The sequence below is a fragment of the Dama dama genome, chromosome 9 (assembly GCF_033118175.1).
Source record: "Dama dama isolate Ldn47 chromosome 9, ASM3311817v1, whole genome shotgun sequence".
Lineage (NCBI taxonomy): Eukaryota > Metazoa > Chordata > Mammalia > Artiodactyla > Cervidae > Dama > Dama dama.
The window spans coordinates 20,096,084-20,120,047 of NC_083689.1; the positions used below are offsets into that span (position 1 = coordinate 20,096,084).

Consider the following 23,964-nt stretch of genomic DNA (forward strand, 5'->3'; position numbering starts at 1 on the left):
TGCCATGACCAAGTCCCACATTCCAGGTGTCCTACACAACAGAAATTTTTCTCTTCCATTTGTGGAGACCAGGAGTCTAAGATCAAGGTGTCGGCAGGGTTGATTTCTTTAAAGGCCTCTCTCCTTGACTTATAGATGGCTGTCTTCTCCTTGTGTCCTCACATGCTCTTGCCTCTGTGCGTATCTGTGTCCTAATCTCCTCTTAAGGACACCAGTCGTATTGGCTTAGAGTCTACACTACTGACCTCATTTGGACTTAATTATCTTTTTTTTTTTAAATCACTTCTTTCCATTCTGGATCATCCCTTTGATTTATTCTTCCCGACTGACACTGTCAAAGAAAAAAATTTGGGGGACTATACTGACTCTTAATTGCAGCACACAGGATCTTTTGTTGCAGTATGTGGGATCTAGTTCCCCAACCAGGGATCAACCTGTGCCCCCTGCATTGGGAGCATGGAATCTTAGCCACTGAACCACCAGGGAAGTCCCAACTTAATGATTTTTCTGAAAGTCTCATCTCCAAATAGAGTCACATTCTGAGGCATAGATAGGGCTTAGGACTCCAGCATATGAATTTTCTGGGGACACAGTTCAGTCCATAACCCTCAGCTAAAATGAGATGTGAATCTTACAGCGTGAATAAGAGCTATGAAGGCTCTTTCCTCTGGGGGCACAGACACATTGCCTGGTCAGAAGTCTGTACCACATGGGGCTAAGGGAGCCCTGAGGACACCATAATCCACTCAGCCTGGGGCAGTCAGGGAAGGCTTCCTAGAGGAGGTGGAACTTAAGAGAATGTGAAGATGTGTTACCTGCGAAGGGAGGGGGCATGTGGAGGCAAAAGCAAGACAGCAGAATAGAGCCAGTGGGAAAGGGTCTTGAGAGGGGACAAGGTCTAAGAGCCACCTGGGGCCTGAGTGAGAATATGACCCCTGGATATGACCCCTGCTTGAGTGATGGGAAACTGCAGAAGGGATCTCAGCAGGGTCAGGTGGGGTCCAAGTGTAATGTGGGTGATGGGGCTTAGCTGGGATCGGTGCCAGGGGAGGGGACCCTGATGGGAGGATAAGCTGAATATCATGACCACCCCCCTCCAGGTAGAGCACTACCCTACCTGTGATCCTGGAGTAGTGGCCCATCTAAGGTTGGAACCAAGAGAGTGTGGGCAGACACGGGACACCTAGGCCCCTCCTTTTCCACCTACCGAAGACTTGGCCCTGATTTTGAGGTCACCTATCCTTTTTGTTTTTTTGGTGGGGGCAGGCTGTGCAGCATGCGGGATCCCAGTTTCCCCAACCGGGAATCGAAGTCATGCCCCCTGCATAGGGAGCATGGAATTCTAACCACTGGACCACTAGGGAAGTCCTGAGGTCACCTCTCCTTTCGAGAATTCGGAGAAATCTAAAGACACCCTTCCCAGAAAAATCACACACACAGTTTTGCAGATGGGGCCTTGGAGAAGCAAAAACCCCTCCAATTCAGCATTTTTTCTGAGATTTACAGGGCTTCTCTGGTGGCTAAGTGGTAAAGAATCTGCCTGCCAATGAAGGAGATGCAGGAGGGCATGGCAACCCACTCCAGTATTCTTGTCTGGAGAACCCCATGGACAGAGGAGCCTGGCAGCCTTATAGTCCATGGGGTCGCAAAAGAGTCAGACACGACTGAGTGACTAAACAACAATAGCCACAACCAAGACTTACATGAAGCTCCTGACAGGACAGAAAGATGGGCGTGCAAGGCCCTCAAGTAGATAGGGTGCAGGGAAGAAAGTGGGTCATCTCGGACCCCTGAGACATCCCGTCCTGGATGCAAGGCTCCCTTCACAGACTCAGCAGGGAAGCCTTTCAACTGGTGGGAGACGCAATGGGAGGGAGGTGGTTTTAGAAGTTTAACTTAAAAAAAAAAATGTTTATTTTTGGCAGTGGGGCACCTTAGTTCCCCGACCAGCGATGGAACCCACATCTCCCCGCAATGAAAGAGTGGGTTCTAAGTCCTGGACCACCAGGGAAGTCCCCAAAATTTAACATTTAAACCTTGCTCTGGGAAGCCAGAGAAATATCAATAACCTCAGATAGGCAGATGACACCACCTTTATGGCAGATAGTGAAGAACTAAAGAGCCTCTTGATGAAAGTGAAAGAGGAGAATGAAAAAGTTGGCTTAGAACTCAACATTCAGAAAACTGAGATGATGGCACCCAGTCCAATCACTTCATGGTAAATAGATGGGGAAATAATGGAAGCAGTGAGAGGCTTTATTTTGGGGGTCTCCAAAATCACTGCAGATGGTGATTGCAGTCATGAAATTAAAAGGACGCTTGCTCCTTGGAAGAAAGGCTATGATCAACCTAGACAGCATATTAAACAAAGGTCCGTCTAGTCAAAGCTATGGCTTTTCCAGTAGTCATGTATGGATGCAAGAGTTGAACTATAAAGAAAGCTGAGCTCAGAACTGATGCTTTTGAACTGTGGTGTTGGAGAAGACTCTTGAGAGTCCCTTGGACAGCAAAGAGATCCAACCAGTCCATCCTAAAGGAAATCAATCCTGAATACTCATTGGAAGGACTGATGCTGAAGCTGAAACTCCAATACTTTGGCCACCTGATGCGAAGAACTGACTCATTTGAAAAGACCCTGATGCTGGGAAAGTTTGAAGGGGAGAGGAGGGAACGACAGAGGATGGATGGTTGGATGGCATCACTGACTCGATGGACATGAGTTTGAATAAACTCTGGGAGTTGGTGATGGACAGGGAAGCCTGGCGTGCTGCAGTTCATGGGGTCTCAAAGAGTCGGACATGACTGTGTGACTGAACTGAACTGAACTGGGAAGCCTCCGTGTTCCCTCCGGGGCCCGCTTAGGCAGGTAAGCGCTCTGAGCGCAAGGGGGCGCTATGGCTCAACTCGCCGGTTGCTTTGATGAACGATCAAAAAGCGTCTGTAACCGGGAATTTGGGTGACCCTAATTAGAGACCTCGCCGGGGGCGGGGGAGCAGTTACTACGTAGTTCTCAGCGCCAACGAAATTCTGTTGTTTAAATCGCCTCGGCCTCGGCCCCTTATTTGTACGTAAATGATGTTGTTAAATCTCCCAAAAAAAAAAAAACAAACAAAAACTCATTGGATTACCAAAAAAAAAAAAAAAAAAAAAAAATCTCCCACCTAAGGGCATTTTATTCTAAGAATATTCACGGACCCCACCCACCATGGACCCGAGCAGCCAGTAGTGTCAGTCCTGACCACGCCCCCAGGTATCACGCCAAGTGCCCCACAAGCGTTGCACAGAATTCTCAAAACCCTCTCAGGAGAGTAAACTCCAGCCTCTCTGCGTTCCTTGATGCATTACGTCAGGCGCTCCATGATGTCGTGTCCCTACGGTTGGTCGGTGGCTGGGGTGAGGGCAAGGGGGGAGGTCTGTGATGCCCAGCAACTCTCCGCATAAAGGTTTTAGCGGTCGTGGATTCCTGCCAGTTTATCCCTTAAAAAATTTTTTTTTTCTCTCTGCCTGGGGGCGTTCAGGATCCTAGTTCCCCTACCAGGGATTGCCCCCTGCACCTTAGACCCGCAGGGAATTCCTTCCATCTCCCTTTTTTAACTAATTTTTTTTTTTTTTTTTTTTTTTTTTTTTGAGGTGCCTGGAGGTTTGCAGGATCTTAGTTCCCCTAACAGAGAATGAACCCAGGCCACGCAGGGAAAGCAAGGAGTCCTAACCACTGAATAGCCAGGGCATTCCTAAATCTTTTTTTCCCCAGTATTTAAAACTTCCCTGGTGGCTCAGACGGTCACGAATCTGGCTGCAATGCAGGAGACCTGGGTTTGATTCCTGGTTTGGGAAGATCCCCTGGAGAAGGAAATGGCAACCCACTCCAGTATTCTTGCCTGGAGAATCCCATGGACAGAGGAGCCTGGTGGGCTACAGTCCATGGGGTTGCAAAAGAGTCGGACACAACTGAGCGACTAACACTTTCATGTAACTGTGTGTGTGCATGCTCAGTCATGTCAGACTCTTTGCAACCCCATGGACTGTAGCCTGCCAGCTTCCTCTGCCCATGGAATTTTCCAGGCAAGAATACTGGAGTGAGTTGCCAGTTCCTACTCCAATCTATATACCTATTTATTGTCAATAACTCTTGAGGATTATTTTCATCCCTGTCATTTCTCACACTGGAATCAGCTGGAATCCTTCTTCTTTTAAATTTTTTAATATGTATTTGTTTGGCCTCACCAGGTCTTTAGGTGCAGCATATGAGATCTAGTTCCCTGACCAGGGATTGAACCCAGACCCTCTGCAGTAGGAGCGTGGAGTGTTAGCCACTGGACCACCAGGGAAGTCCCTGGAACCCTTCTTGAAAGGACTGTCCCTCAGAAACAACTGTAGTTCGTTTGTGGGGAAAGTAGCAACCTAAGGCTTTTTAGGTATTATTTGTAGGTGTGGCTTAGGTCCCCAGGATCCCCAGGAGACAACTGAACATGTGAGCTCATCAGGGAGGCCTGGGGTGCAAACAGACCCCAGAGTCACTGTTGGGTCACAGTATAACCTTAGCGGCAACACTTAGAAACCCCTGGCTGCCACAGTGATAATAATATATGGATGTAATATTAATATATACTATAATAATATAGTCTTGATGTAATAATACATTATTATTATTATTGAATACCCAAAAGGGGTCCAGCTCTGGGCTGGGCAGTGTAGTTCCCAGGATGTACTAAGAAGGAGAGCCCCACAAAGTGAGAAAGGGATTCCTCAGGTCAGCAGCAGGGCTTGGGAAGGTCAGGAGGGCACCCCTGGGGTGGTGAGCACTGATGTTCTGGAGGGGGGTTGGGAACACATCATAGCAGGTGTTGGTTCTCAGTCCATGCTATGCAGGGCAGGGGGCTTTTCTAAAGTATTATCTCCCCCAAGTGACAGGAGGGAAAGGTTTGTGGTCTTGAATTTGCTCTATTTAAAAAAAAAAATGTGCTCAATTGCTAAGTCGTGTCTGACTCTGTGACCCCATGGACTGCAGGATGCCAGGCTCCTCTGCCCATGGAATTCTCCAGGCAAGAATACTGGAGTGGGTTGCCATTTCCTTCTTCAGGGGATCTTCCCAACCCAGGGATCAAACCCAGGTCTCCAATGTTGCAGGCAGATTCTTTACCGTCTAAGCCACCAGGGAAGCCCAAGATACTTGTTACAACATGAATAAACCTCAAACACACTATGCTAAGTGAAAGAAGCTTGATGCAAAAGAACACATATTGGGGGGACTTGCCTGGTGGTCCAGTGGTTAAGACTTTGCTTTCTAATGCAGGGGTGACAGTTCCAGCCCTGGTCAGGAAGCTAAGATCCCGTTTGCCTCAGGGTCAAAAACACCAAAGACATGAAAAACAGAAGTAATATTGTAACAAATTCAATAAAGACTTTCAAAATGGTCCACATCAAAAAAATCTTTAAAAAAAACACATAGAGTATGATTCTATTTATATGGAATGTCCAAAAAAAGCAAATTCACAGAAAGTGGTTGCCTAGGGATGGAGCCGCAATAGACAGCGACGGAAAAGTAGCACAGGATTCCTTTTAGGGGCAGTGGAAAGGCTCCAGAATTGGATTGCGGCGATGGCTGCGCAACCCTGTGAAATCTTACTACAGCTCACCGAGTCCTGTGCTTGAAATGGATACATGTTGTAGCATGCAAATTATACTTCAATAAAGCTGCTTCTCAAAGCTATGTTTTTTCCAGTAGTCATATAGGGATGTAAGAGTTCGACCATAAAGAAGGCTGAGTGCTGAAGAATTGATGCTTTCCAACTGTGGTATTGGGAGAAGACCCTTGAGAGTCCCTTGGACTGCAAGGAGATCACACAAGTCCATCCTAAAGGAAATCAATCCTGAATATTCATTGGAAGGACTGATGCTGAAGCTGAAGCTCCCATACTTTGGCCACCTGATGTGAAGAGCCGACTCATTGCAAAAGACCCTGATGCTGGGAAAGACTGAGGGCAGGAGGATAAGGGGGCAGCAGAGGATGAGATGGTTGGATGGCATCACAGACTCAATGGACATGAGTTTGTGCAAGCTCTGGGAGATATTGAAGGACAAGGGAGTCTTGTGGGCTGCAGTCCATGGGGTGGCAAAGAGTCAGACATGATTTGGTGACTGAACAACAAAAGCTGCTTTTAAAAAGAACAAAAAAGTGAGGGTCTGGGACACACTGTAGCTGCCAGCTGAGCCAGGATGGTGGAGGTGGGATGGTGACCCTCCGTTCCCTACCAGGGACCCTGGCAGAGCAAGAAGTGCCCAAGGCCTCCAGGGGAGGAGCTGAGGGTTTCTGGGGAACCCAGTAGACATCAAGGAAGCAAAGCAAGCTTCCTTATTTTTTTTTTTCTGTAAAGTTGCTCAAAATCTGAAAACAGAAATTAACCAACAGCTCCTGCTGAGAATATTGTGAAAAGGTTCTTGGGGGTGTGGAAATAGCCCCAAGAGTGGGAAAGTTCCATTCCTGTGGGGCCAAGATGGAGTCCCCAGGGCTGAGGTGTTGAAGGGTTGGGAGGGGAAGAGGAAGCCCCTCCACCTTCAGTGACCACTCGGAGCTTTGATCCCTGTCAGCAGTTGGGGAAATTCTGGAGAAATAATGAACAAAAAAGATGTTTATAAAACATTCATCATGCATTGTCAACGTAGATTCACATAAATTATACACTGGATGAAATAAGTCAGAGGGAGACAGACAAATACTGTCCGATCTCACTTAACTGTGGAATCTATTTTTTTCTCCTAGCTGTGTTGAGATAAGTTTACGATGTACAAAGTAGTGATTTAATACATATATACGGATGAAAGAAATTTTCCCATTATTGAGGTCTGTCTCACTTAACTGTGGAATCTGCTTTTTTCTCCTAGCTGTGTTGAGATAAGCTTACAATGTACAAAGTAGTGATTTAATACATATATACGGATGAAAGAAATTTTCCCATTATTGAGGTTTTGGGGAAGTCATTCTGTCTTCTACATGTGTGCTCAGTTATGTCTAACTCTTTGCGACCCCATGGACTGTAACCTGCCAGGCTCCTCTGTCCATCAAATTTTCCAGGCAAAGAATACTGGAGCAGGTTGTCATTTCCTTCTGCAGGGGATCTTGCTGACCCAGGGATCGAACTTGTGTCTCCTGTATTGGCCAGCGGAATTCTTTACCACTGGGCCACCTGGGTTAACTTGAACTTGATGCTAACTAGAACAGCCTGTTTGTAGCCTACCAAAGCTACATTGTACTTTGCTTTAATTATTAAAGAAAAGGGCACATTGACCAGAAGTCAAGAATTTCCATGTTCAAAATAAAAATTAAATGCCTCACTTCCTGGGACACCAATGCTGGTCCTGCTTCAGTAATAAGACTCCTTCCCAGGGGCCAAGGTCATACTGACTTGCTGTGTGTGTGCCGATCTGTTTCTTTGAAACTTTGGAGGAGTCTCTCCCTGACTTGTTTGATGTTCTTTGTTTTGACAAAACATACAACAGAGCTAAAATCATGCTTCTCTGAGGCAGTTCCTCGGAGTCATCAGAGAGGCTATCTTCTGGGCTATATTCCTCAGTTTGGCGCAAATACAACTCTTCTCTGGGACTTCCCTACTGGTCCAGTAGTGAGGAGTCTGCGCTCTCACAGCTGTGGGTCCAGGTTCAATTCTTGGTCAGGGAACTAAGATCCCACAAGCTCAAAAAACAAAACAAAACAAAACAAACAAACAAACAAACAAAAAACTCTTTTCTATTTCTATTAGAGATGGTTTGGGCTTCCCAGGTAGCACTAGTGGTTAAAGAACCTGCCTGCCAATGCAGGAGACATAAGAGATGGGGGTTTGATCCCTGGGTGAAGAAGAAGATCCCTGGAGTAGGAAACCTCTCCAGTATTCTTTTTGGAGAATCCCATGGAGAGAGGAACCTGGCAGACTATAGTCCACAGAGTTGCAAAGAGTCAGACACAACTGAAGTGACTTAGCATGCACACAGATGATTTATTGATTATTTGTGTTGACAATACTTTGCAAAATGATAACTACAAAAAGGTTAGGTAGTATGTCCACCTCCTCACATAGTTGTCCTGTGTGTGGTGAGAAATTTTTAGTTTTATTTATTTTTTTGGTCACACTGCTCAGCTCCTGGGATCTTAGTTCCCAGATCAGGGATGAATCAGCACCTTTGGCAGTGAAAGGGTAAAGCCCTAACCACTGGACTGCCAGGGAATTTCCAAGAACTTTTCAATTCTCCTTTCTTAGCAACCTTTCAATACACAATATGCAGTATTGTTAACCGTCATCCGTATGTTGTACATTACACAGCCAGAATTTATTCCTCTTATAACTGGAAGCTTGTACCTTTCAACAAGCCTTAACCCATTTCTCTTACTTCCCTTGGCCCTGGCGAGGGCCAGTCTCTTTCTATGAGTTTGATTTTGTTTTTAAAGATTTATTTGTGAAATCTAAGAAGGCTGAGCCATAGCAACAGAGAGGAGAATGGTGGTGACCAGGGGCTGGGTGGACGGGGACACAGGGAGATTCAGTTAGAAGATGAATAAATTTGGGGGACTTAACATACAGCATGGTGATGACAAGTGACACTGTACTGTGTGCTGGAAAGATGCTGAGAGAGTAGGTCTTAAGTGTTCTCGCCACACACACAAAAAGATAATTATGGAAGATGATGGAGGTGTTAACTAACCTTATGTGGTAGTCATTTTGCAACATACACATGTCACATCATCATGTTATACACCTTAAACCCACGCAATGCTACATGTCAGTTTTATCGCAGTAAAGCTGCGGGAGGAGGAGTGCTCAATCATCACCCCGGCAGTGTGAGGCAGTCACTGAGAATACTCCCATTTTATGAATGGGAAAACAGAGGCCCAGAGGTGTTTTAGCCACTTTCTCAAAGCCATGCAGCTAGTCAGTGACTGAGCTGGGGTTCCCAGGAAGAGGGCTGGACATCACCACCCCAGCATCCTTAAAGCTCCTTGGCATCTGCTCTTGTTTGGATATGCTGGGCAGGGTGGGTGCAGGCGGGGGCGCAGCCCAGCAGAAAGGGGCTGGAGAGACAGCTCATCCTGGGCCAGCAGGGCCCCAAGAGCTGGGCTGCCCCTTACTTTGTCCTCCATGTGTTCCCCCGACCTCATAGTATGGGGGGAAAATGCCTTGATTAAAAGTAAGGATTTTGAGGGTTCTCCCTGGTGGTTCAGTGGTTAAGACACTGCACTTCCACTGCCAGGGGCATGAGTTCAATCCTTGGTCGGGAAACTAAGATCCTGCAAAACCCACGCCACAGCCAAAAAACGGACTAAACACCTTGGCACCTAACAGGTCTGCATCTGAAATCTTCCCTTTGAAAGTGACTCAGTCTCACCCAACATCAGTTTTCCCATCTGTGAAATGGGGCACGTAGTGGAGGCTCTCAGGAAACTTTGGCCAGGCTTTCCCTTCTGCCTCCACACCATTATCTTTTATTCTTTTAAAATTATATTATTTTTTATTATTCAAGTATAGTTGATTTACAGTGTTGTGTTAGTTTCAGCTGTACAGAACAGTGATTCAGTTAGATATATAGCATATGTATATACATACATATATATTTCAGATTCATTTATAACTTATTATAAAATATTGAGTACAGTTCCGTGTGCTATACAGGAGGTCCTTGTTGGTTATCTAGTTTATAATAGTACTGTGTGTATATTAAGTCTAACCTCATAATTTATCCTTCCCCTATTTCCCCTTTGGTAGCCATAATTTTGTCTTCTGTGTCTGTGGATCTGTTTCTGTTTTGTAAACAAGTTCATTTGTATCTTTTTTTTTTTAGATTCCATCTATAAGCCATATCATAAAGTATTTGTCTTGCTTTGTCTGACTTACTTCATCTAGTATGAGGCTCTCTAGGTCCATCCCTGTGGCCGCAAATGGCATTGTTTCATCCTTTTTTATGGCTGAGTAATAATATTCAATTGTGGAAAAGGCAATGGCAACCCACTCCAGTGCTCTTGCCTGGAAAATCCTATGGATGGAGGAGCCTGGTAGGCTGCACTCCATGGGGTCGCGAAGAGTTGGACACGACTGAGGGACTTCACTTTCACTTTCCACTTTCATGCGTTGGAGACGGAAATAGCAACCCACTCCAGTGTTCTTGCCTGGAGAATCCCAGGGACGGGGGAGCCTGGTGGCCTGCCATCTATGGGGTCGCACAGAGTCGGAAACAACTGAAGCAACTTAGCAGCAGCAGCAGCAGCAACAATATTCAATTGACATATATATGTCAACAGAATATATATTCCACATCTTCTTTATCCATCATCTGTTGATGGATAGACACTGAGATTGTTTCTGGAGTATTGTGAATAGTGCCTCTATGAACATAAGGGTGCATGTATCCTTCTGAATTCTAGTTTTCTCCAGATATATGCCCAGGACTGGGATTTCTGGATTGTTACAGCAACTCTATTTTTAGTTTTTTGAGGACGCTCCATACTGTTCTCCATAGGAACTGCACCAGTTTACATTCCCACCAATAGTGTAGGAAGGCTCTTTTTTCTCAACACTCTCTCCAGCATTTATTGTTTGTAGACTTTTTGATGATGGCCATTCTGATCAGCGTGAGGTGGTATCTCACTATGCTTTTGATTTGCATTTCTCTAATAATTATCAAGACTTTTACTTTTATCTTCTGTCATTCTTGTGGGACAAGAAGCAAGTGTCAATGATTCTTTTCCGATTGACAGGGCTACCTGTCATTGCTACATCGGCATTGGCCAAGTTATGTAGCAAGGCAGTAACCAATCAAAATCACAGCTTGCCTCTGCAAGTCAGTTTCACAGGAAGTGGCAACAGTTCCCCATCTTCCAAGTGATACAGGCCTCTTTGTTCAAAACTACTTCAAGGGCAGATGTATATTAACAGAGGCAAGAACAAGCTGGTAACACTTACAAATATTCAGGGGATCTGCAGAGCACAAAAAAACAGTTGTTGGGGGCAGAAAAATCCTTCCTTTCTGTGACTTCAGGACACACAGTACCTTCAGCTCTCTGGGAGACTCCTTTTTTTCCCCAGTTATAATTTGAATTATAAATATTTGGTGGTGATGGCTACACAACTGTACACATTTGTCAAAACTCATAGAACTCAGTAAAAAGAGTGAATTTTGCTGTGTGTCAATTATACACAATTAAAAATAAAACCCAGTACTTGGGAAAAGCAAAACATTGATGCAGTATGCAGGTATATAGACTTGTCAAAATGCATCCAACTGAACTCTTAAGATGGACATATTTTATTTTATGAAATTACACACAAAATCTATTTTTAAAAATTATAGGTGGGTGATTGCCCTATTGTCCTTTTAAAAGACCTGGTTTTAGAATTTTATTAGGTAATTAGATGTAAAATTATGACCACTAGAGCTCAGTTTTGTTGGTAGAAATCAGGGAGAATGAAAGGATTTTTTAAAAAGAGAATCAAGTGAGACTTCCCTGGTGGTCCAGCGGCTTAGACCTCCTGTGAATTTAGGGGGCTGGGCTTTGATCTCTGGTCAGGGAATTAGATCCCATATGCCACAACTAAGAGTTAGCGTGCCCCAACTAAAGATCCTGCCCACTGCAACTAAGACCCAGTGCAGCCAAATAAAATAAATAAATAAAATATATTTTTTAAAAGAAGAGAATTAAGGGGCAGTCGATGACAATAATCAATAAAAATCTATAGTAGGAATAGAATAGGGTTTTGTTGGAGCAAAACTGAGGACTATAACACAGAAGACAGCCTCTCAGATTACTCTGAGGAAGTGCTCCGGAAAAGTATGGCTTTTCAGTGCAGTTTTATGTCTTGTCAGGGCTCCCCTCACAGCTCAGTTGGTAAAGAATCCACCTGCAATGCAGGAGACCCCTGTTTGATTCCTGGGTCAGGAAGATCCGCTGGAGAAGGGATAGGCTACCCACTCCAGGATTCTTGGGTTTCCCTTGTGGCTCAGCTGGTAAAGAATCCACCTGCAATGAGGGAGACCTGGGTTTGGTTCCTGGGTTGGGAAGATCCCCTGGAGAAGGAAAAGGATACCCACTCCAGTATTCTGGCCTGGAGAATTCCATAAAATTGAAGAAAGCGGAGAAAACCACTAGACCATTCAGATATGACCTAAATCAAATCCCTTATAGACTATACAGTGGAAGTGAGAAATAGATTTAAGGGACTAGATCTGATAGATAGAGTGCCTGATGAACTATGGATGGAGGTTCGTGACATTGTACAGGAGACAGGAATCAAGACCATCCCAAAAAAAGAAATGCAAAAAAGAAAAATGGCTATCTGAGGAGGCCTTACAAATAGCTGTGAAAAGAAGGGAAGGGAAAAGCAAAGGAGAAAAGGAAAGATAGACCCATTTGAATGCAGAATTCCAAAGAATAGCAAGGAGAGCAAAGAAAGCCTTCCTCAGCGATCAATGCAAAGAAATAGAGGAAAACAATAGAAAGGGAAGACTAGAGATCTCTTCAAGCAAGTTAGAGATACCAAGGGAACATTTCATGCAAAGATGGGCTCAATAAAGGACAGAAATGGTAGGTACCTAACAGAAGCACAAGATATTAAGAAGAGATGGCAAGAATACACAGAAGAACTGTATAAAAAAGATCTTCATGACTCAGATAATCACGATGGCGTGAATACTCAACTAGAGCCAGACATCCTGGAATGTGAAGTCAAATGGGCCTTAGGAAGCATCACTACGAACAAAGCTAGTGGAGGTGATGGAATTCCAGTTGAGCTATTTCAAATCCTGAAAGATGATGCTGTGAAAGTGCTGCTCTCAATATGCCAGCAAATTTAGAAAACTCAGCAGTGGCCACAGGACTGGAAAAGTTCAGTTTTCATTCCAATCCCAAAGAAAGGCAGTGCCAAAGAATGCTCAAACTACCACACAATTACACTCATCTCACACGCTAGTAAAATAATGCTTAAAATTCTCCAAGCCAGCCTTCAGCAATACATGAACCGTGAACTTCCAGATGTTCAAGCTGGTTTTAGAAAAGGCAGAGGAACCAGAGATCAAATTGCCAACATCTGCTGGATCGTCAAAAGAGCAAGAGAGTTCCAGAAAAACACCTATTTCTGCTTTATTGACTATGCCAAAGCCTTTGACTGTGTGGATCACAATAAACTGTGGAAAATTCTGAATGAGATGTGAATACCAGACCACCTGACCTGCCTCTTGAGAAACCTGTATGCAGGTCAGGAAGCAACAGTTAGAACTGGACATGGAACAACAGACTGGTTCCAAATAGGAAAAGGAGTATGTCAAGGCTGTATATTGTCACCCTGCTTATTTAACTTAAATGCAGAGTACATCATGAGAAACACTGGGCTGGATGAAGCACAGGCTGGAATCAAGATTGGCGGGAGACATATCAATAACCTCGGATATGCAGATGACACCACCCTTATGGCAGAAAGTGAAGAAGAACTAAAGAGCCTCTTGATGAAGGTGAAAGAGGAGAGTGAAAAAGTTGGCTTAAAGCTCAACATTCAGAAAACTAAGATCATGGCATCTGGTCCCATCACTTCATGGCAAATAGACTGGGAAACAGTGGAAACAGTGGCTGACTTTATTTTTCTGGACTCTAAAATCACTGCAGATGGTGATTGCAGCCATGAAATTAAAAGACGCTCACTCCTAGAAGGAAAGTTATGACCAACCTAGACAGCATATTGAAAAGCAGAGACATTACTTTGTCAACAAAGGTCTGTCTAGTCAAGGCTATGGTTTTTCCAGCAGTCATGTATGGATGTGAGAGTTGGACTATAAAGAAAGCTGAGCACCAAAGAATTGATGCTTTTGAACTGTGGTGTTGGAGAAGACTCTTGAGAGTCTCTTGGACTGTAAGGAGCTCCAACCAGTCCATCCTAAAGGAAATCAGTCCTGGATATTCATTGGAGGGACTGATGCTGAAGCTGAAACTCCAATACTTTGGCCACCTGATGCAAAGAGCTGACTCATTGGAAAAGACCCTGATGCTGGGAAGGATTCAGGGCAGGAGGAGAAGGGGACAAGAGAGGGTGAGATGGTTGGATGGCATTACCGACTCAATGGACATGGGTTTGGGTGAACTCCGGGAGTTGGTGATGGACAGGGAGGCCTGGAGTGCTGCGGTTCATGGGGTTGCAAAGAGTTGGACATGACTGAGCAACTGAACTGAACTGAACTGATATAGTCCATGGGGTTGCAGAGTTGGATACGACTGAATGACTTTCACTTTATGTCTTGTCAGAACAAAGAATGTCAGACAAGTCAGAGAGACACTCCTTCAAAGTTTCAAAGAAACCAGACCAGCATGTGCATAGTCAGCCAGTATGGCCTTGGAGCTTGGGAAGGGAGTCTTATCACCAAAGGAGGACCAGCATTGATGTCCAAGGAAGGGAGGCATTTAATCTTTATTTTGAACATGGACATTCTTGACTTCTGGTCAATGTGCCCTTTTCTTTAATAATTAAAGCAAGTATAAAATGTAGGTTTGATAGATCACAAGCAGGCTATTTTAGCTGGCATAAAATTCAAGCTAACTCATGTAGAAGCCAGAATGACTTCTCCAGACCTCAGTATGTGAACCTTTCTTTTATCAGGGCATGCATACCTCTTTCCTACTACTGCACTAGGGGTTTTCAAATGGAGTCCCTGGGGAATTCCAGGGGTTTCTACACACTGTCCTTGTTTTTCACCTCTCCTGTAGTTAGAGCTGCCCACTTCTTTTGCTTCCTTCAAAAGCTCTTATCTGAAAAGTTCTGAGACTAAAGGGTTTGAAAAAATCAGAGCACTCAGAAAATGACTTTTGCCTTAGTTTCAGGTGTACAACATAGTTGTAAATTGTAAAATTTGAATTTGTAAAATTGTAAATAAAAATTTTAAATTGTAAAATTTCAAAAAATTGAAATTTTTATAGATTATACTGCTTAATAATTATAATAAAGTCACCTGTATTCCCGTGCTGTACAATATGTATTTTTGTAGCTCATTTATTTTATACATTGTAGTTTGTACTTCTTAATCTCCTATTCCTCTTTTGCCCCTCCTTCTTCCCTCTCCTCACTGGTAACCACTAGTTTCTTCTCTTTCTTTTTTGTTATATTTACTACTTATATTTAATACTTTGTATTTTTTAGAGTCTGCATATGTCCTGATAACATACAGTATTTGTCCTTCTCTGTCTTAGTTCACTAACCATAATACTTTCTAGGCTGAGTAATATACCATCATACATATATATGTGTATATATATGTGTGTGTGTGTGTATATATATGCCACATCTTTATTCACTTATCTATTGATGGGCACTTAGGTTGCTTCCATATGTGGGCTATCATAAATAATGCTGCAATGAACAGCATTGGAGTGCATGTATCCTTTCAAACTAGTGTTTTCATTGTCTTTTGATATATACCCAGGAGTGGAATTGCTGGATCATGTAGTAGTTGTACCTTTAGTTTTTTGAGGAACCTTCACACTGTTCTCCATTGGGACTGCACCAATGTGTATTCCAATCGACTGTGTACACGGGGTCTTTTTTCTCTACATCCTTATCACAAGTTTTATCTGCAGTCTTTTTGTAGATGGCCATCCTGACAGGTGTGAGTTGATATCTCACTGTAGTTCTGATTTGCATTTCTCTGATTTTTCCAGTGGTCATGTATGGATGTGAGAGTTGGACTGTGAAGAAAGCTGAGCGCCGAAAAATTGATGTTTTTGAACTGTGGTGTTGGAGAAGACCCTTGAGAGTCCCTTGGACTGCAAGGAGATCCAACCAGTCCATCCTAAAGGAAATCAGTCCTGGGTGTTCATTGGAAGGACTGATGCTGAAGCTGAAACTCCAATACTCTGGCCAACTCATGCAGAGTTGACTCATTGGAAAAGACCCTGATGCTGGGAGGGATTGGGGGCAGGAGGAGAAGGGGACAACGGAGGATGAGATGGCTGGATGGCATCACCGACTCGATGGGCATGAGTTTAAGTAAACTCCAGGAGTTTGTGATGGACAGGGAGGCCTGGCGTGCTGCGCTTCATGGGGTCGCAAAGAGTCGGACACGACTGAGCGACTGAACTGACTGACTGACTGACTGAATAGCAATGTTGAGCATCTTTTCATGTACCTATTGGCCATCTGTATGTCTTCTTTGGAGGAATGTCTATTCAGGTCTTCCAGGGGCCTCTATTCTTGTGTCAGAAATCCTCCTAGAATTGAGTTCCTCTGCTTCAGGGAGAAAAGGACAGGTGGAGGCTGAGGCTGACTGAGTGCTCTCTTGGTGTCTGTCTTCCCGTGACAGGGCAAACTTTGAGATGGCAGGAGTGTCCCTTTGATCCCTACTGGATGCCCAATGTTTAGCATCTTTGCCACACCAGTAAGTGCTCAATAAATACTGTCTACACTCTGTCCATGTGAACACTGTTGTATTTACACAGCCATTTTACACACTGGTGGCTCAGTGGTAAAGAATCCACCTGCCAGTGCAGGAGACTTGGGCTCAATCCCTGGGTCAGAAAGATCCCCCGGAGAAGGAAATGGCAACTCACTCCAGTATTCTTGCCTGGGAAATCCCATGGATGGAGGAGCCTGGTGGGCAACAGTTCATGGGGTCACAAAAAAGTCACACAGGACTTGGCAACTAAACAACAATACTTTTATTGAGATATAACATGCATAAAGAAAAATGTGCAAATACATATGTACCGCTGAAATTTTTCACTAGTTTCTCAGAAGCCTTCCTTCTGCTCCTTTCTCATGTCTATTCATTACTTCCAGGAAAATTTCATTCTTATTCCCAGCAGTACAGACAAGTTGTGCTTTAGTGGATTTTTTGTTTTGGTTTGTGTTCTTTAACTTTTTATTTATTTGGCAGCACCTCACAGCATACAGGATCTTAGTTACCTGACCAGGAATTGAACCCACAGCCCCTGCATTGGAAGCATTGAGTCTTAATCACTGGACCACCAGGGACGTCCTAGTTTTGGTCCTTTAAAAATAGATGGATTAAAAAAATAAAAATAAAAATAAAAATAGATGGATTGATGTAATATGTCCTCTTTTGTCTCTGGGTTCCTTTGCTCACTGCTGGGTTGGTGGAAATCACCCAGATTGTTGCATGTAGCTGCCTGAAATTCATGTGTCCATTATGTATTCACATTCATGGCTATTGGGTGGGCAAAAGTTTTTTTCTGTAAAAGTGTGCTCAGTCACATCCAATTCTTTGCAACCCCATGGACCATAGCCTGCCAAGCTCCTCTGTCCATGGAACTTTTCCAGGCAAGAATACTGGAGTGGGTCACCATTTCCTACTGCAGGGGATCTTCTCCATCCAGTGATCAAACCCACGTCTCTTGTGTCTCCTGCATTGGTAGGCCGATTCTTTCCCACTAGCGCTACCTGGGAAGCCCTCTCTGTAAAGGGCCAGACAGCAAATGCGGTCGGCTTTGTGGGTCATTACGGACACTGTCATGACTTCTCAACTCTGTGAGTGACTTCGTAAAGGCAGCCATGGAGGATATCTTCAAAAGTGGGCATGCCTGTGTTTTGAGGAAATTTGGTATGCACCCTGGACTTTGAATTGCACATACTCTTCATATTTCACTAAATATTAAATTCCCGTCAATGATTTTAAAATGTAAACACTGTTTGGCAGTCCCTCGAAAAGTTAAACACAGAATTGCTACAGGACCCAGCAATTCCACTCCTGGGTTTAAGCCTAAAATAACTGAAAGCAGTCACTCGAAGGATACCTGTGGTCCCAAGTTCCGAGCAGTATCCTTGGCAATAGCCAGAAGGTAGAAACAGGACTTCCCTAATGGTCCAGTGGTTAAGCATCTGCCTGCTAATGCAGGTGACACAGGTTCGATCCCTGGTCAGGGAAGATCCCACATGCCATGGAGCAATGAAGTCCATATGCCCCAAGTACTGAAGCCCGCATGCCTAGAACCCATGCTCCACAAGAGAAGCCACTGCAATGAGAAGCCCACACACGGCAACTGGAGAGTAGCCCCTGCTCACCAAAACTAGAGAAAGCCCGTGTGCAGCAACAGAGATCCAATGCAGCCAAAAAAAAAAAAAAATCATTGAAAAGAAACATTTAACAACCTAACTGTCCATCAACAAATCGATGACACACAAAATGCAATATGTACATAAAATTGAATATTAGCCTGAAAAAGGAATGCGGTTTTGATCCATGCTACAATATGGATGAATGTTTAAATGTTATGCTAGTGAAATAAGGCAGGCACAGAAGGGTAACTATCCTAGGATTCCACTTACTTGTGGTATGAATAGGCAAATTCATAAAACAGAAAGTAGATTAGAGGTTACCAGGGACTTCAGGAAGGGGAAGTGGAAGTTAGTTAGTGTTTATGGGTAAAGTCAGTTTAGAATGATTAAAAAAAAATTGTGGAAATGGACAGAGGTGATGATTACACAATACTGTGCGTGACTGAAATCAAGCCACATCCCTTTAAAGGGATTTAAAGACTCTAGGAAAGAATCAGTTCTTGATTTCTTCCAGCTTCTCGTGGCTGCTGGCACCCTTTCACTTGTGGCCACAACAGTCCAGTGTCTGCCTCGGTGGTTACTCCATCTTAATCCCGATGAACTGTACACTTGAAAATGGTATGTTTTATGTTATGTGTGTTTTACCACAGTATTTAAAAAATCCATATTGGAAACAAAAACAAACCAAGACAATGTAAACACCATTCTTAGCTCATGGGTTGTACAAATACAGATGGTGGGCAAAGTTCCCTGGTGGTGCAGTGATTACGAGTCCGAGCTTCCACTGCAGAGGGTACAGGTATTCCATCCCTGGTTGGGGAACTACCCCCTGCATGATGCATGGTGTAGCCAAAAAGAAAATAAAAGATGGTGGGCTAGGTCTAGCCCATGGGCCATAGTTTGACAACTTCAGTTGCCCATTATTCCTTTGAAGGAATAAATCATAGTTTTTATTTTCTATTGTGATAGGCATTTGGGAATGAACATGGCATGTAGTTCTTTTTTTTAAGATTTATTTATTTATTTGTTTATTGGCTGGGCTGGGTCTTCGTTGCTGCACTTGGACTTTTTCTGGTTGCAGTGAGGTGGGGGCTACTCTCTAGATGCGGTGCTTGGGCTTCTCATTAGAATGGCTTCTCTTGTTGCGGAGCACAGGGTCTTAAGTTCGAGGGCTCAGTATTTGCAGAATGTGAGTTCTGGGGTTGTGGCGCATGGGCGTAGTTGCTTTGAGGCATGTGGGATCTTCCAGGATCAGCGATCGAACTGCTGCTCCTGCATTGCAAAGCAGATCCTTAATGACTGGACCACCAGGGAAGCCAGCATGCAGTTCTTACAAGAGGACATGACTCTGGTCACATGTGTGTGCCCCTCCACCGCTCCATGTAAGCTGGTTTCTCTCCCTGCTCTTCTGACTATGGTTCCTGGAATTATTCCACCAAGTGCTATCTTCTGGACCAGCCCCCCAGCCTAGATGTGGGCAGGAAAGGCTCTGGAAGGCAGAGTCTGTGGCATTACTAGGTCCCTGGACTCTACCCTGGGGGCTTCCTCTTAGCCCCGGATGTGGAAAGGGAGGCCCAGGATGCCAAGGGTCTTAGCCAAGACAGGAAGCTGCACACCCAGCAGCCTTAAAGAGGGAGCAGAGGCAGGGGTGTGGAATTAGTGTTCAAAATTTGGCCTGCTGGGTCCACAGAGAGGGTAAGTGACAGCTGCTCCTGCCTGTAGGGGCAAAGCTGAGTCTCCAGCCCCATCCTCAGTTGGGACCCACAGCTCCCAGTCCCATGTGCTCTGTGGGTCTGAGCTTCCCCAGGATGGGGAGGGATAGACCCACATGGGGGTCTCTTGGTTTTTTTCTTGCAGCACCTGCAGGATGAAGGCTGTCTCCTTCCTCTTCATCCCAGTCCTGGGGCTGCTGGTGTGTGGCCAGTCGCTGTGCCCCATAGATAAAGCCATCAGTGAGAAGATCCAGCATGTCACCAGCTCCCTAGGTGAGAACCCTCCCATCGAACCTCAGCCAGGCCCTCAGGGGCCCCTCTGATTCCTGACATGGAGCAAACATCAAGCCAGCCCCAACCCCAACCAGATCTCAACCCCAAACCCAACCCAACGCCAATCTCCACCCATCTCCACCTCCAACTACAGCTCAAAACCCTCCTCCCTCGAAAACACCCACCCAGGACAGAATCCTTGGAGGTGGGGAGTTCCCCACCTACTGGGCCTTCCACAGGGGAGTTTTCTTGACCCTCTGCCCATCTCCAAAACACCAGGGCCTAGGCAGTATGAGAAGGGGGTTGGGGCAGCTTGGTCTCACAGTTCCTTTGCATCACCCCTTCCCGCAGTTCCTGAGGCAGTGAGGAACATTGGCCTGGACTGCCAGAGTGTCACCTCCAGGGGGTCCCTGGTCACCTGCCCTTCAGGTAGGTACAGAACTCCGTTGTCCAGTCTCCCGGGTCTATTCTCAGCACCCCATACCCCCCTCCACTGTGTTCAGGTTCCATTTCTCTAGAACCACGGAGTCCCAGCCTCTAATTCTTTAATATCCCGGTCTGCACTCCCGGCCCTGTCCCTTCCCCCAACTCCCGGGCCCCATCTCCTCAGGACACTGGTGTCCAGGCCCCTAGCCTCCTGCCAGCCCTCTGGAAGCCCAAACTCGCAGCTTCTGGCTCGGGGTCCAAGCTCTCTCCTCCTTGCTCCCCCCGCAGGCTTCGCCGTCACTGGCTGCACGTGTGGCTCTGCCTGTGGCTCGTGGGACGTGCGTGCTGAGACCACGTGCCACTGCCAGTGCGCAGACATGGACTGGACCGGAGCTCGCTGCTGCCGCCTGCGGATCCAGTAGCCTAAGACTGAGCTTGCGCGGTGCAGGTCGGGGGGGGGGGGGGGGGGGGGGCAGGCATTTGGGGGCGGGGTCACATCTCCGAGGGGCCTTGTCAGGCCCCAGCTGGAAATAAACCTCCTTGAGAAGATGATGGAGAGGGCCCGGGCTCTGAGCTGTGTCTTCTGTGGGGTGTGGGTGACTGAGCTGGCGTCTCCAAAAAGAGCAAGGTGCATCAGTACCGGGGGGGGGGGGGGGGGGCAACCGCAGCTTTTCTTCTCCCCGTTTCCCCCTGCTCCCTTGTTGTCCGCCACTTCTACTTTTGAAAATGGGGTCCTAACTTCCTTTAATGACATCCACACTCAAGGCTCATGGTCTTCGTCAAAGGAAAAGAGAGTGTTAAGACTATTTTTGTGGGGGCCTCTCTGCACAGCATGTGGGATCTTAGTTCCCTGACTGACCAGGTATGGAACCCGTGCCTTTTGCAGTGGAAGCTCGGGAGTCTTAACCACTGGACCATCAGGGAAGTCCCGTAGTGTTACCTTTGAGGCCACCTTGATGGTCACACGAGGGTCCTAGGCTTCCTGGGAAGTTTCTGGGTTATTCTCCCCCACAATGATGCCTCTTGGGGGATCTGGGTCTGGACAGGACAGGAACCAACCCCCCCCCACCAACCCCTACCCCACATGCGCTCCAGAGCCTTAAGTCATGAGCAGCCTTAGGGTCAGGGTGCATCCCTATTCATCGCTGTACCCAAAGACCTGAGCTCCATCCCTCACTCCCCAACTGCAACAGGGATATTCGTTCCTATTCCTCATGAACACTCAAATATGACAACACGCGTAGGGGACTTGTTGGCTCTTTGGTATATCCTGCTTAGAAGAGAGAATGGCACATCGAAGGTGTTCAGGAAATGTCTACTAAATAAATAACCAGACACACAGGTGAATACACCACCTAGGTACACATGCTACACCTATATACACAGTGGCACCTGGCCTTGTGCACACAAAATACACAACCCAGTTACCATGGTCACACAAGGACGCCATGCCCTATGGACACGCACATGCCAACTGCGGGGAGGGTACTAGGGACACATGAACTCTTGTATGCCTTGGATGGACTCTTGTGCTTTCAACATCAAGTCCCCATCCCAGCCTGGATGACGTTGTTCTCAGTCTGGAGTCAATGCCCCAGAAGAGAAATACTCAGCATCACTGGGGGCACAAATCCAGGTGACTCAAGGTCCAGTTTCCTGAGAACCCTAACCCGGGAGTCTTAAAATCCAGTCCCTGAGAGATGCAGACAGAGACTTCAGAACACTTGGTGCCCAGATTTAAGAGGGACCCCAGACTTAAATAGCACCGTCCCCAGCAGCAGACTCCAGAGGCTGAAGAATGGGTGACAGGATGGGTTTCTGGTTTTCAGGATGATTTGGACTCTTCCTACTGACAACCACCTCCCCTGGCGGTACACCACCCCACCCAAGGCTGGTCGCAGTGATCATGAACTGATATCACAAACACTCCTGGTGCCCATGGAATCCACTACATGCCAATCCAGGGATTCCCCTCCCAGGTCCTTCCTCTTAAAGCACTTTGGCCTTGGGGTTGGAGTGGGATCACAGAGTCAGAAATGTGTTAAGGACCAGAGAGGGCAAGCATAGTACCTTGGCCATCCTGCCCCCTCACTGTCCCCACACTCTCATGTGAATGCCTCTGTCTTCAAGACCCACAACTGTCCCCTTGTATCTGGACCCCAAGAAGGGCCTCTTTTGAGCTCTCCGTTCCAACACAGTCTTCCTCCTGTCCCAGAGTGTAGACTTTGAAAGGCAAAGTCCTTCCTTAAGTCTCTTTCCTCATTTGCTAACTGCCCAGCCCCCTGTGAGAGTTGAACTGTGGTGCTGGAGAATATTCTTGAGAGTCCCTTGACAGCAAGGAGCTCAAACCAGTCAATCCTAAAGGAAATCAACCCTGAATATTCATTGGAAGGACTGATGCTGAAGCTGAAGCTCCAAACCTTTGGCCTCCTCATGTGAAGAGCTAACTCATTAGAAAAGACCCTGATGCCAGGAAAGATTGAGGGCAGGAGGAGAAGGGGGCGAAAGAGGATGAGATGGTTGGATGGCATCATCGCCTCAATGGATATGAGTTTAAGCAAACTCCCGGAGATAGGGAAGGACAGGGAAGCCTGGCATGCTGCAGTCTATGCGGTTGCAGCGTCGGCCACGACTGAGCGACTAAACAACAGCCCTGTATAGTAGCCAAGATTGTTGGTTGCCAGCCCCACAGACCCCACCTCAATCTAGTTCGAGCTAAAATGAACGGACATTTTCTGGATTACCTAAATGAGAGGCTCAGGTTCAGAACAACGGACTCGGGGTTGACTGAATCCAGGGTCTCGGACAGTGTCTCCAGGACCCGACTCCTTGTCGTGTCTGCTTTCCTTAGTGTTGACCTCACTTTTAAGCAAGTTCTCCCCTGTCATGGCTCCAGGCTTATATCCTGGCAGTCTGACAGAAGTGGGAAAGAGAGAATGCCCCTTTACCTGGCTAACCCAACAAAAGCCCCAGGCCTGGGTTTTATTGGTTGAGTCTGGCTCATTTGCCCACCCGCTCTGTGCCAAATCTTGGTCTTTGACTGGCTGGACCTGGATCATGCGCCCACCCTAAACCAATCCCTGGTTAGGGTTCATTTTCCTTCTTTAAAGAAAATTCATACTGTTGCCCCATGAAAGCATCGGGTCAGCCAACCCCACGGGGTCCTCTTAGGTCACCATGACACCATTGCTTGTGGGTCTTCAGTTCCTGGGCTACCTTTTTCTCCAAGTCCAGAGGGCTGTACCCTCGTTTTAGCCTCATTTTAGTCAGGGAAATGTGCAATGCTGCAGACCCGCCCCCTACGCCTGTCCATCAGAGCAGAGTCAGTTCCCCATTGGTCCATCTTTTCTGCAGCTATTGCATCATCAGTGGAGGCGAGGCCACGTCTCTCAACGACTGACTTCTTTGTAAGAGGAGATGGAAGAGCTGGCGTCTAATTATTATTAAACTGATCTTCCTTGAGCAGACAAGACTGGCAGTACTTTATTTATTTATACCTCACTGTGTGGCATGTGGGATTT

General features: G+C 46.0%; 1 protein-coding gene across 4 annotated transcripts; it reads left to right on the forward strand.

The window, feature by feature from the left end:
* The first annotated feature begins 18,557 nt into the window (after positions 1–18,557).
* Positions 18,558–20,894, forward strand: RETN (resistin). Of its 4 annotated transcripts, none has more exons than XM_061149270.1 (5): positions 18,558–18,650; positions 19,282–19,414; positions 19,890–20,017; positions 20,369–20,446; positions 20,732–20,894. In XM_061149270.1, the coding sequence occupies exons 2-5, from the start codon at positions 19,389–19,391 to the stop codon at positions 20,863–20,865; spliced, it is 366 nt and encodes a 121-aa protein (XP_061005253.1). In that variant the 5' UTR covers positions 18,558–18,650; positions 19,282–19,388; the 3' UTR covers positions 20,866–20,894. The 4 variants fall into 4 exon arrangements, with proteins under 4 accessions (XP_061005253.1, XP_061005256.1, XP_061005252.1 ...); XM_061149269.1 differs by having other exon boundaries at positions 18,642–18,650; positions 19,344–19,414; XM_061149273.1 differs by lacking the exon at positions 19,282–19,414.
* The last annotated feature ends 3,070 nt before the right edge of the window (positions 20,895–23,964 follow it).

Excerpts from the sequence above, each read along its gene's own strand:
- RETN (XM_061149269.1), top strand. Across the intron at positions 19,415-19,889 it reads GTGCCCCTCCACCGCTCCAT|CACCTGCAGGATGAAGGCTG; the intron begins GTAAGCTGGTTT and ends TTTTTCTTGCAG. Across the intron at positions 20,018-20,368 it reads GCATGTCACCAGCTCCCTAG|TTCCTGAGGCAGTGAGGAAC; the intron begins GTGAGAACCCTC and ends CCCTTCCCGCAG.